Here is a 13,785-nt window from a genome sequence, read left to right on the forward strand (position 1 = left end):
AGCAGAGTTGGATTAAAACTTTTCCTCCTGACACCTGGAAGTAAATCCATTCATTTATTTTCCTTTACTCATTTTTGTGATAATCCTTCCCTTATTGCATGGATCTGCAAATTGGCAAAATAATTCCCAGTTTTTTAAGTTCTTTTTCATTTAACTTTTCAATAACAAATGACAAAATTCTCTAACAATTCTCTCAGTTAATAGCTAATAACAAAAACTTGTCTTACTTTTGCAATAAGTGTAAGTGATAAAAGACATGAATATAGCAACAATAAAAAGAAATGACAAGTACAAGTGTAGGAGAGAAAAGGCTCATAAAATACTCATCTAATTCCTATAAAAAGCTACATAATGGAAAATGATCAAATCAAGAAGAAAATTGTTTGCAAATTTGAATTTTGAGAGAAAATTATTGCTACCATTCAAATTTAAGGAATTACCAAATGAAGTTGACAATTTCATCTAATATTTTTTATTCGTTTTTGCTCATGGAATAATTTGCATTCACAATACAGCTCAACTAGAGAAAAAAAACCCCAACTTTCTATAATTATGTTTGTTGTCAATTTGATAGGGGAATATATGAACTATTTTCACTGAAGAAACACATTATAGGATTACAAACCTCGGAGCCAATGTATTCCTTGCCAGAAACCAACTCAGGAGCTGCATAGGCAGGACTCCCACAACAGGTCTCTAAATGATCCTTCATACCTCCCTGGTGAGAAAATGAAAGAGAGAAAAAAAAGAGAGGATAATTATTAAAAATCTATAGCATTTATAACACATAGATTTTTCCTATTCAATGGCACACATTATACAACTCCCAAGAATGTTCTGTAATCTGATTGGTCCAAATCGGATCACATGATATTCAGCGAATTGCACTATGGCATCCAAAATAAACTATCCTGCACTCTGACGTCAGAGTGCAGGATAGCGCGAGGTCTGGAATCACCTAGAATTATCTAGAATTTAGATCAAATATAGCATTCGGGGTAACGTTGGAGAGGGATTGTAAATAACAAACAATGGACACATTCTTGTGCATAGAGGACCTAAATAATGAACTCTGTGCTCCACTCACCAAATGGATATACAGCACTCGGTCTTCCGGACCTCGGTGCGGTATATCCATTGGCTCTTCTTGCACATCGTTCTTTATTCGGCCCTGCATGCACTCGCTTTAATATGTGATTATTTAAATAATATATTACCCCGCTTTAGCTCGAGCTGCTAAAGGTGCTTGGTGCATTAAAGGAATAAATCCTGCAAGGTACTGATTTGCTTCACCCGGGTTGAGCGAGACACAAATGTGAATCAATTTCTTCCAAAGGAAATGACATTATGCCTGGGATTTGAACCCAAGACCCTATGTTTCAAAGACTGGAGACTAATCCACTAGACCACAATGCTCCACACATTCTATGCTTCATATATCATTATTGAAGATTTCCCAAATTTGTAACATAAACATAGGGATAGCTTTGATCATTAAAGAAGAAGAGAGAGATTCCTTCGAGAGTGTGTATGTTTAGTTATATCATTATTGATTTTCATTGTCTTGAAATCAGAAGGGGGATGAAAAAAGGAGCAACTGAAAGTAGGGAAAAAATTCATCACCATTCCCCTCGCCGACGCTTTAAAACACACGCAAAGCAGCATGCTATATAATACGTGCACAGCAGCTTCTATTGCCTTACAAAAACTAGCAGATTGCGGACGAAACGTCGCATTCCAACAATGTTTGATCCATCGTGAGAAAAATGATTATTTCTTCTACTCCATCATCAACATTGTCAACCAAAGAATACAAATCATTATCATCAAAAAAACCATCATCATCGCAGTCATCGCCACCACCATGAAAAATACCATGAATGAATTGTACAATTTTGTCATCATGAATGACATACATGTTGCATAATTGTCATCATCATCGTCATGAACACCAGGCTTATACACATCATTACCACTACAACACAAAGAACATTGTCATCAACACCATTACTTATAACATCACCATCATGAATAAATTTACATCATTGCTATCATCATCACCACCTTCATATTCATCATCATCATCATCATCCCCACCATCATCATCATCATCATCATCACCACCATTATCATCATCATCATTATCATCATCACCATCATTATCATCATTATCTTCTTAATCATTATCATCATCATCATCATCATCATCATCATCACTGCCACTTACATCATCAACACCACCATCACCACTTATAACATCAATATCAATATCACCACCACCACCACCATCAACATCAGTCCACCAAGGAAAAGTGAAAAGGCCACGTAAATAGCTTCCGAGAAAACCCTACAGCCCTGCTTGCTAAGACAATACCAAGATGCGGTAGACTGTAAAATAATTTGAAGAATACCCCCTAGTCCTCTCCAGTGACTGACAAGAACAGACGAACCAGGGGGCTTAATGGTGGGGCAGGATTGGGGGGCAGAATTCTTTCATGCTAGAGGTCAGAGATGCAGGTGCAGTGATCTATTGCTAGGGATGATTGCAAATTTAAAGGCCTTCTTCCTTCGACGACGACGTAAACAAAAACAATTCTCAGTATTTAATAGTGAGTCGTCTCCCGCAAGTGTGTGCTTCCTTTACAAAGGCAGAATGAGCATTTTTTTAAAATTCTAATCTTAAATGCACTTCCAATGAGTACTGAGTATGCTTCTTCTTTTTTTTAAGCAAATACAACACTGACCTGGAAGGAGAGGTAGAAATTGTGTGTAAATGCTAATGTATGTTGAGATATCAATTAAAATGGGTATACATTCATAATGATGTCTTTTAAATGCCTCTAGAATTTGTGTTGTATTTATGCTTCTAGAGAAACCATCGATTTGGAGAAATGTCGATTGTAAACGCACCTTTCTGTTTTTCTGATTGGCGTTGAATTGAAAATGAGAATGGATGCGAACATGTTTTCAACAAAATGGGAAAGAAAAGCCTTATTTTGGTCTGAGAATGGGAAGCTTAAATACATCTGTGCTAATTAATCATTTATTTTTACTCTTGTCTAATCTTTTGTCATTTCTAATCTTTGTATGAAACATACAGTACTTGTCATGAATAAAGTCAAATATTAAAATAATTTATATCATACTCCTATGCTATATGCCTTGTATTTAGGATGTCTCTTAGAATTGATAAAAAAGTCGATGACCACTTTCTTACATGAAACTAGTTGTTTCTATGGCTAAACAATATGGTGAAAAAGTCTCAATTCAGACTTAAGTCTGAAATTCAGTGCAGAAAGTGCTGAATTCAAACTCAAGTCTAAAAAGTTGCATCCCTGATTACATGTTTTAAGTACACACATGACACCAATAATAAATATACATGTACCAGGTCTAGTTCTTAGATTGATAAATGCCTCCATCGCCAGCAACATAAAGACCATCCCAATTCCAGTAGAGAGCCTCCTACAGTAGTGTACAATTGACATGCTCTCTCAATATGAAAAGCAAGCATTTGAGTCTAGAGTCATTCTTGAAAGCATTAGGTGCTGTAGTTCAAGCCTCATTGAACAAGAAGATTAATTGGAACAGAAGAGGGTGTCCACAGAGTATCCTCAAGGATCAATTAGCGTTGCGCCCATCCGTCGCTTTCGCTGCCGTGTACTAACCTTACTGGGACGGGGGTAATTTGATTAGCATTCTATCATGTGTTATCTTATGAAGATATGGACATAGTATATCGGGTCTGATATCTCAAGTATCAACACACAGGCAATTCTGTTTGCATTCCTCAGTCCTCAAAGAAGAATGATGTATTTGTTTGATACATATATGTGAAAATTAAAAATGTTGTACACACTGCACAGTAAGCATGTACAGTATACACAGCAGAGGGGTTGTGCATCACACACTGGTAACCATACAATGTTGTGTGTGTGTGTGTCGTGGGTATACACCCAGAGGGCAAGGCATTCCTCATCCCAAGGAAGACTGCATCTGTTGGATATGTGCAACAAGAAAGAAATACTGTGCACATTGCCGCTTTTGTAATGATACACATAACAGCATAGGGGCAGACATCACACCATGATAGCAATGCAGTGTTGTGAGAGTGTCGTGGGAACACACCCCATACCCTCAACGCAAGAAGACGGCATCTGTTTTTGGATAAGTGCAACAAGATAGAAATGATGTTCACACTGCCCAGTTTGTATTTAAACACATTCAAGGGGACAGTGGCGGACCGTGGCCAGGAGAGACAATGATTGGCACTGTATTTTTTGTGAACAATGCTGTGCCCTCCAATGCTTTGTCTCCTACGGGTCACGGTCGACACTGCAAGGGGATGTGTACAATGCACTGGTAGCTAAAACAATGTTTTATGCATTATTCGTACACAGCAGAGGGGCTGCGCACAACGCACCAGTGGTCAGGCGGTGTTGGAAGAGTGCCACAGGAATCCCAGAGGTGAAAGGACAAGGCTGGTTTTAATTAATATTACTGAGATACAGAGATGTTAACAGCAAGAGAAATCACACTTCGTGAGGCCTTAAGGGTTGTTCTTGTACTTCCTGACTGTAATACTAGCCTAATTGTCTAGCCAAGAACATGGTGTACCCCAAAATTCAAGCGATAGATTGCAAGTCAAGAATAAAATTGAATCGTAAGCCTTTACATTTGATTGCACTTGATTGATTTCTGGTCTGCTTCATGCAAAGGAAAGAATATGAATTCAATTCCAAAGTGTAATATCTGATCCAGCAATCACTGATTGCAAGAAGTTTGCTATAAATCTCCAGAAAAGTGGTAATTATGACATTTTAATTGCATTGCCAATTTAGGGATCTCAGTGATTTAAAAAATTGTCTCTAATAGGTAACTTGAGAGAAAGTAAAAATATAGGCATGGAATGACTAGAAGAATCTTAAAAGAAACTGTATCGAGCAACTTCTCTTGGCAATGAAAGGTATTTACTTTAATATCAAAGCCCAAGATCTTAAGCAAATTACAAACTGGTAGGTGTTTCATAAAGCTGTTCGTAAAGTTAAGAATGACTTTACGCATGACTGGAACCTGTTCTTGGGTCATAACTCAATTACATAGGGATATCAGATAGCACAAGAAAGGATCACCAGTCGTATGTAAAGTCATTCGTATCTTACGAACAGCTTTATGAAACACCCAACAAAAGCCATGTATTCTGGAATCCTACAGATTTATTTCACATCAAAATCCCAAGTGAAACAACTTTTTCTGTATTTCCTATGAAAGAATTTGTAATATTTTAGAAGTAGTTACAGAAGCTCGACTCATTTTCGTAAAGACTTCAGCTTGATTGGCTACAGAATCCCTATTACCATGGTAGTTACAAATGTACAATAATGGTGAAAATACAGTAATCAGAAGTTCTGTATGAGACGGGCACAGCTGCCAACATAAATCGTGAAAAAACCTATTCTTTATTTCTTTCTATCCTATTTTCAAGCTTAAAATCCAAATTTTCTATAAAGTTTTGAAAAACATACCAGAAACATCATTCCTACAAGTTTAAAAATTTATATTTCTAGAGGGAAAATTCTATTTTGTGTCACTTTCCCCTTAGAAATCCTAAGAAATAGAATAAATTCTTTCAATTGGCAGCTCTGGATGAGGCCCTGATCTACTTGAGGTTTGTGAATGTTTCAGTCTGGAATGTTTTCTTTAGAATGCTTGAATTCAATGATCTCATTATAGCTCCTATAATTCTAGGACATCATTTTGTAGCATCAATGATTACTGGTAATATTTGCCTCACAACCTATACAATTAAAGTAATTCAAGGCTACCTTGAATTCTTGTTCATTGATTTTCTTTTTAAAATTATTTGTTTTCTCTTTTTTGAAAAGACAATTGTGCTAATGGGACATGACATTTGAAGGAAAATACAATCATATAGAACAGATCCTTGAGAAATGAAAATTTCTTTTGTCAATTTTTTCCCACTTTCAGAGGCACAGGATTTTTCTACCCTTTCTATATGATTTTTTCCCCCTCTCATTCAGCTAAGAATAGCTTGAAAAGCATTATAGCTTCTAATGCATTTGGTACCCGAACAAGCAATAGTCGAAACTGTCTGTATTCTCATTAAAGGTATTGTTTAACTTTGTGAGCAGCCGATTTAAAAAATTCTCAAACCAAGATGAAACATGTGTACAAGTGCATGTATTAGAACTAATAAACCCTGAAAACAACCATTATTGAGAATGAAAAGCTAAAACTACAAGGCAAACCCCGATTTTGTAAATAGGCGTCTTATAGATGCCTAAATAGTACACATAAGTGTATGGAATGAAATTAAGATGGTGTTTCCGGTCACTTTATATTTCAATTTTTGAAGCACTAAATAATTATTTTCGAACCCAATTTTTTCTGGGCTTCATTTTTGTAACATATCACAGACACACGTTACAAGTGTGACCTTCTAGCTCAGATTTTTTAAAAGTCAAACCAATATTAACCAATCACTTTAAGTAAACCTGAGATTAATTTGGACCACACTTTTAAGAGCACCACTTGGCAGTTGGCATCTCATTCATCAAGAGTAAATCATTGTAAACATGTGATGAAAATTTGGTATAAAAAGGGTAAAAGGGTTTTAATATGCAATGATAAAAATAGCACATTATCTCTTTCATGAATATTCTAGAAATAAGATCAACACTAGCAATCAGAAGAAGTGAAGACTGAAATTATTTATAGTCAAAAGTTTCATCTGGGGCCTTAAACAAACGATACAAATATATTTATACAAACAAATATAGAGATAATCGGTAAATATACAACTTTTATAAATACAACGGGTCGATAATTATGTGAGTAAACTCAAATAATCCTGATAATTAAGAACATAATCTGAAGACTCAAAGAAACTAAACACAATAATAATCCTGATAATTAAGAACATAATCTGAAGACTCAAATAAACTAAACACAATAAGGAATGCTATCAGTACTCAACATAACGTTGGTTTGTCTATGGAGGAGAGAGATAGAGAAAAGAAGAGAAAGACAGAGAAAGGGAGAGAAAGGATTCTAAGTTGCCCAATAACCACAAACTCAAGTAAAATTCCTTAGCTGAAAAGGAAGAGATGACAGCAAAGCTTCAAGTGTTTACATCGAGCCGGCCCAGCGACTAGGACCATCTCAACAATGCAACCAATGTTACTGTTAATCTTAACGACACAATATGGAGCGGCACGAGCGAGCAGACTTGGAGGGGACTTCATGCGGGGAGGTGCGCGGGCACGCGACGGGGTTGTTATCACGGACAGGGCATGACATGCTTCTATGTAGTGCACAGCCATGCAGAGTAACTCGTGTGTCACAACAAATGGATTTTCCTTGAAGTTACTGCCATCCTACAGTTGCACATGAAAGCACCCAGTCAAGGGGGATCAGTTCACAACAAGAAATAGTGCTTTTCACCGATAATGCTGCTCTGAGCCAAGCAGATGTCATGACTTCAGTAGCTTATAACAAATAGTCAGTGAAAATCAGTGAGACACATAATAATAATGGCATATTTGCCCAAGGTAGCCAATTCAGTTCCGAAAGCTGTTCTCCCAGCGGGCCCTGCTATTATTATTACCCCGGCTTTAGCACGGCTACCTTTTGAAGAATTTCTTCCAACCAGGTACCCAGTCACCTCACCTGGGTCGAGTGCGGCACAATGTGGATAAATTTCTTGCCAAAGGAAATCACGCCATGGCTGGGATTCGAACCCATGACCCTGTTTCATAGTCCACAGACTAATCCACTGGGCAACAACGCTGCACACCAGTGCATTATGGGTGATGATTTCTTGCCCTAAAAATAGGGACTGGCTTAATAACATAGGTATTTGGCAAGTTTGAGGTTGGCTTTAATGAAAATGAGAACAATGGGTCATTTAAGAATACACAAAAAGTGATAGACCTTACGAGATAGAATAAGGCATTAGACAAATTGGTAATTTTTTAAGTTGCATTAGGTTACCAACTGCCAGCATTGAGATGGAATGCAAGCATGATGACTGGTGTGGCAGTGAGATCGGTCCTTTCTTAAAATGGTCCACGCTTCACCCGTAATTGAGCGCAGATGTGCTCCAAGGAATGGAAGTGATTTGCAATTACTAACGTTAAGAAAACGCCCCCACAATTATCCACCCTAATAGAATCAAACCATTACCCTCGGCCAAAAGGCTTTTGATATTAACATTTTATCATGTACATAAATTCGGTTAGAGGGGGAAAATGGAGAGGTCATGAAATACTTGTAAAAAATTTAAGTGGAAGAAAAGAACTAGAATTCACTATGAGGATATGTGTTCAACAAATGAAAGGATTGTTACATAATGTTCATGAAATTCATTTTGAATTATACAAAAAGAGGGTTTTTGACATTCGATAAAATGAATTTGCCTCCCCCTTTTCTCTCAAGCAAGTCTTAACTGATAGAGGAAAAAAGGGGGAGGAAGGAGGGGAGGGGAGGGAAGGGAAGTGGGAGGGGAAGGGATAAGAAGCGGGGGGGGGGGGGGGGGGGGTGAGGAGGAGGGGGAAAGAGAATTGGACAAGAAGAAAGGGAAAGAGAATTGGACAAGATGACTTAACACCTACACACAAATCATTGTAAACCTAATTAGTACCATGGTTCTAAGGATAAACACCGGGACTGAGCTGACATTTTCGAGCTGTCACTTGGAAGGAGAAAAACACTTATCCTAAAACGTAATTTCCTGGCACCAACTTTCAGATGTGTAACTTTGTTACTATATATCATGAAAGCATCATGGTGTACATGTAGCTGTCTTCTTGTGTGTTGGAATCTCACTGCTGCCTAGCATCCTTTGGCAAGGCATTAATCTACACTTTGTCACTCTCCACCCAGGTGCTAAATGGGTATATGGTAGGATGCAAAAGCTTAATAATGGAAATACTTAGTATGCCTGGCAATTGAGTTTGAAAACTCTCTTTGGAATGCATACATTGTGTTCTGGATCTGATGACCAGGATAATAATATATGTATAAAGCGATTAGAAGTGTTGTTCCAATGTGAGAAGTGCAATACAAAGCGGAATATTATTATTGTATGTGTAGTTCCAACTTCAGAACTAGATGAACTATAAATAGGCAAGATACCATGTCCCTTGCATAATAAACCAATTTAAGATAATAAGATTATTGTAAACTTCATTTGATCAGCTCTATGCTATGAAGTTTGGAGACTTCCACAGAGCTTGAAAAAGCACATCCTTGGCTTTAAAATGATGTATAACTTGTCAAAATTTTCATCAGAATAACCCATGCAAATACCCGTGGAATAGAAGAGACTAAGAGGGAGAGAGAGATAAAAAATAAGGAGAAAACACAATTAAAGTACTGAAGGGGTTCACTCAAGCATATGTTTAAACTAAAATCTCAGTGAAACTCCCAAGTAGTCTGAAAAAAAATGTAAAAGAAAGCCTTTTTCTGTTCAACTGGAAATTTTGAATTTTGTAAAAGAAGAGTTATTCTTTCAGATAAGCTATTTTTCTTCTATTCTTGATTTTCGAAGACCAAATTAATATTTTGGTTTTTTTCAGAGAACATTCTCTGCCGACTTTTGTTGGTTTTGTGGTGGCTGGTCTTGTGTAATACTATTTGTCTTCTGTCAATTTTCATAACTTTCAACAAAGTATTCCGGGGGGGGGGGGGGTGGCTCCCTTCAAGTGGCACAAGCCCTCACCCCCCCGCCCCGATATTAACCTGCACTTTTGCGTGCAGAGTTTTGAATACTACCTGATCATATTAGCTTTAATATCTAGATGACAACATGCCATGAATTTGGTCTACGGTTACCTCGACGCCAGCCCCTGCCTTTTTTCACACCTAAAGGTTTCTCCACCAAAGATCCTTGTTTTTCATCTCATATTACCCCTATGCGTAACAGATACCCAGCGCTTACGGGCAACAGGGGATAATTTTTGTGCACTTGCACTGGAAGCATGGAATTGGTAATTGAATCTTTGAGGAGGTCGCAAAGATGAAAGTTTTAACTTTGAGAAGAAGATAGGCAAGATGGTAGATAGAGTTATGCCTAAGCTGGTTGAATAAATAATTTTTCATATCTGTACTTAATCGTTCAGTTGTAAAAAAAATTCCTCTATCAAAATCATACGTTAATGAATGGTGGATAGAACATAATTTGGAATGAGTCCAAAGATAATATGTCTAAAAATAAACCCACTTAGCTTTCAAAATGAGAATTGCTAACACAAACTAAAATTCAAAATCTGACTAAAAAATACTTATCCCTTGTTATAGCACATATTATATTCACATTTTATTCAAACAAAAAGTGAGCAAATTACAGAAATCAAAATCTTGCAAGATTCTTATAAACTCAAAGGAGTTAAAGTGTAATTTACTATTGCGGATGACTACATTTAAATCATGTTCCATCAGTTACTTTTAAGTACAAAGAAAATACTTGCATATATTGAACTGAGACCTTCAAAATTGATTATAACCAGTTTCCTATATAGTATAAGATTCCGGGAATTGGAACATAAAACTTATCAATTAATCAGAGAGCTAATTTTTACGAATGATCATACACAATAACCAATGCAATCAATAATATAAATCAGTCCTATAATTAATCACTAAGCTTCATGTTACACGGCCCTGGTTAAAAGAAAAAAAAGTTCAGGACATGTTGGATCCATATATACTTCTTTCCAACTTCCTTATTATGTTCTTGAAAAAAAAAACAGACATCTTCTACAAATATTGAACCAATTTTCCTAGGTCTCGCTTTCATAAAAGCAAACGTCCCTAGGAACACATCTTGGTGCTTCCACACGATTTGTTTACATCACCATAGCAACACTGACTACCTTGGAAGCTAAAACACTGTATATTGAGGAGACTGAACAAGTCAGATAAACTGATCAGCAATTCTACACGACTTAAATGAAAGACAACGCTTCATATCGGGAAAATTGAAAACAACAGCCCAAATGGGAGTGATGAAAAAGATATAATTCGAGCTCAACTAAAAACACAGAAGGAAAATGCTTTTGATAACTTAGGGATTTCTTTTTATATTTTGTCATGGCTCTGCCCTGAATTTTTTTAAAGAAATCATTTACATGCAACAAAGGGATGACTTCATTTCACTTTTTCCCCGAAAAGAAATATCTACAAATGCAGTTGAACCTGTAATACCATTTTCAGTAACCTATGATTTTTTGGTCCGCACAAGCGTTCAGTAACTGTAGCAGATCCACGCTACCTATTATGCTACATTTACGATGACGATGGCCTGGTGCTGATAAAAGCAGCACCAAGAGCGCCAGGGCAGGGCGCGGGCTATTTTAGCCCGCGCCACACAGCAAAAACTGTGGTGTTAACCGGTGTACATGCAGGACCACACCAGTTATTTTACACCGGTGTTAAATTGGTGGTGTTAGTTTTACACCTATAGGTATTATTACACCTTTGGTTGTTACATTTACACTCTTTGGTGTTATGTTCATTCTCTAGGGTGTAATTTTAACACCTCAGGGTGTGGTCCTCAATTAACACCAATTGGTGTCAGTTTTAACACCACAGTTTTTACAGTGCATTCATGAACTAAAAGATTTACGAGCCTGGGATTGGCCTGGATCAGCGAATTACTAAAAGCGGTGTTAGTGGCCCTGTGGAGAGAAGGACCATCAGTCTCCAAATTATGTTTTTCTTGAGTACACTCTAAATTTCATGGATTTAGAATAAATCCAGGGTCCAATAACACAAAGCTGAGCGATGAATAGCAAATATGAAAGAACACTTCTGATTGGTTCCTGGTCAGTATCTTAAACCAAATGCGCGTGTATCATTGATCTTGATTGGTCAGTCCATTTAGCTTTGTGTTACAGAGCCCAGATCAGCTGTGATTAGTGACCAGCGGGAATGTTAGATTTTGAAATAACCATTCTGGATTTGAATTTCAATCTAACGAGTTTGAATCTAAATCCTTTGATATTAAAAAAACAAATCCTTAGGAATAAAAAAAAAATTTTTGGCTGGTCACTATTCACAGTAAATCTGGACTTACTTGAAATCCTTATTTTAGAGTGGAGTGTAATATTCGCATTAATAATGATAATAATAATAGGCATTTGCATAGCGCCATCTATCTAGAAACGATCTGAGGTGCATTGTTACTATTACTATTACCCTGGCTTAAGCTCAAGCTGCCTTTCAGCGCTCGGGTATTCAAGGAATTAATCCTGCCAAGTACCCAATCCCCTCACCTCCCCCACAGAAATTTTCAAGCTTGCGGCTAGCTTAATAAGCGTGTAATATGCGTGCAGAGTAATAGTTAAGCGATCTTTTAACCAGGGTTGGCGGATTTAAATCACGTTGATTTAAATCGCAATTTAAATCACCATGATTTTTTAAAAAAAATCATTGATTTAAATCACTTCCATTGAAACATGTACAAATCATGGACAAAGTATTTGTTCAATGCAGTTTTAATTCTTCAAGTCAAGTGAAAAACTTTGAATTAACTTTATATCAATAAAAGATCAACAAAGTCTTCATATCTACTTAAAACAAATTAAAATCAAATTAATAAAATCAGGTAATTCCTTAAAAACTACAGATGTATGTTGTCAATAGGTACTCATTTTTGTCTCACCTGCGAAGCAAAGTGAGACTATAGGCGCCGCTTTTCCGACGACGGCGGCGGCGGCGTCAACATCAAATCTTAACCTGAGGTTAAGTTTTTGAAATGACGTCATAACTTAGAAAGTATATGGACCTAGTTAATAAAACTTGGCCATAAGGTTAATCAAGTATTACTGAACATCCTATTAGAGTTTCATGTCACATGACCAAGGTCAAAGGTCATTTAGGGTCAATGAACTTAGACCATGTTGGAGGAATCAACATCGAAATCTTAACCTGAGGTTAAGTTTTTGAAATGTCATCATAACTTAGAAAGTATATGGACCTAGTACATGAAACTTGGACATAAGGTTAATCAAGTATCACTGAACATCCTGCATGAGTTTCACGTCACATGACCAAGGTCAAAGGTCATTTAGGGTCAATGAACTTTGGCCGAATTGGGGATATCTGTTGAATTCCCATCATAACTTTGAAAGTTTATGGATCTGATTCATGAAACTTGGACATAATAGTAATCAAGCATCACTGAACATTTCGTGCAAGTTTCAGGTCTCATGATTAAGGTCAAAGGTCAATGAACTTTGGCCGAATTGGGTGTATCTGTTGAATTACCATCATAACTTTGAAAGTTTATGGATCTGATTCATGAAACTTGTACATAAGAGTAATCAAGTATCACTGAACATCCTGTTCGAGTTTCAGGTCACATGATCAAGGTCGAAGGTCATGTAAGGTCAATGAACTTTGGCCATGTTGGGGTTTTTTGTTGAATAACCATCATATCTCTGTAAGTTTATTGGTCTAGTTCATAAAAAGTGGACATAAGAGTAACCATGTATCACTGAACATCTTGTGCGAGTTAGAGTAGTATTCAAAGTCAGCACTGCTGCTATATTGAACCGCGTGATGCAGGTGAGACGGCCAGAGGCATTCCACTTGTTTGTAAATTATGTCGAGTTTTTCTTCTGAAATTTTACATTCTTTGTCAGTTATTATTAGTCAATTTCTTTCTTAACGTAAAGTTTTCACATAATCCAAAGACTTTTCAGAGAGCAGTTTGTAAAAAAAAAAAATAATATATAAAAGTCGATGAGAAAAGGTTTGTTG

The 13,785-nt window shown here is 36.8% G+C and overlaps 1 protein-coding gene across 2 annotated transcripts in view; it reads right to left on the bottom strand.

The window, feature by feature from the left end:
* Positions 1 to 13,785, bottom strand: part of LOC121405607 (maternal embryonic leucine zipper kinase-like) — a 74,831-nt gene that overhangs the window by 12,875 nt on the left and 48,171 nt on the right. For both annotated transcript variants that reach the window (XM_041596539.1, XM_041596540.1), the window contains exon 7: positions 626 to 718. In XM_041596539.1, the coding sequence (XP_041452473.1) occupies positions 626 to 718 (93 nt within the window). The remainder of the gene's footprint in view (positions 1 to 625; positions 719 to 13,785) is intronic.

The sequence above is a fragment of the Lytechinus variegatus genome, chromosome 18 (genome assembly GCF_018143015.1).
Source record: "Lytechinus variegatus isolate NC3 chromosome 18, Lvar_3.0, whole genome shotgun sequence".
Lineage (NCBI taxonomy): Eukaryota > Metazoa > Echinodermata > Echinoidea > Temnopleuroida > Toxopneustidae > Lytechinus > Lytechinus variegatus.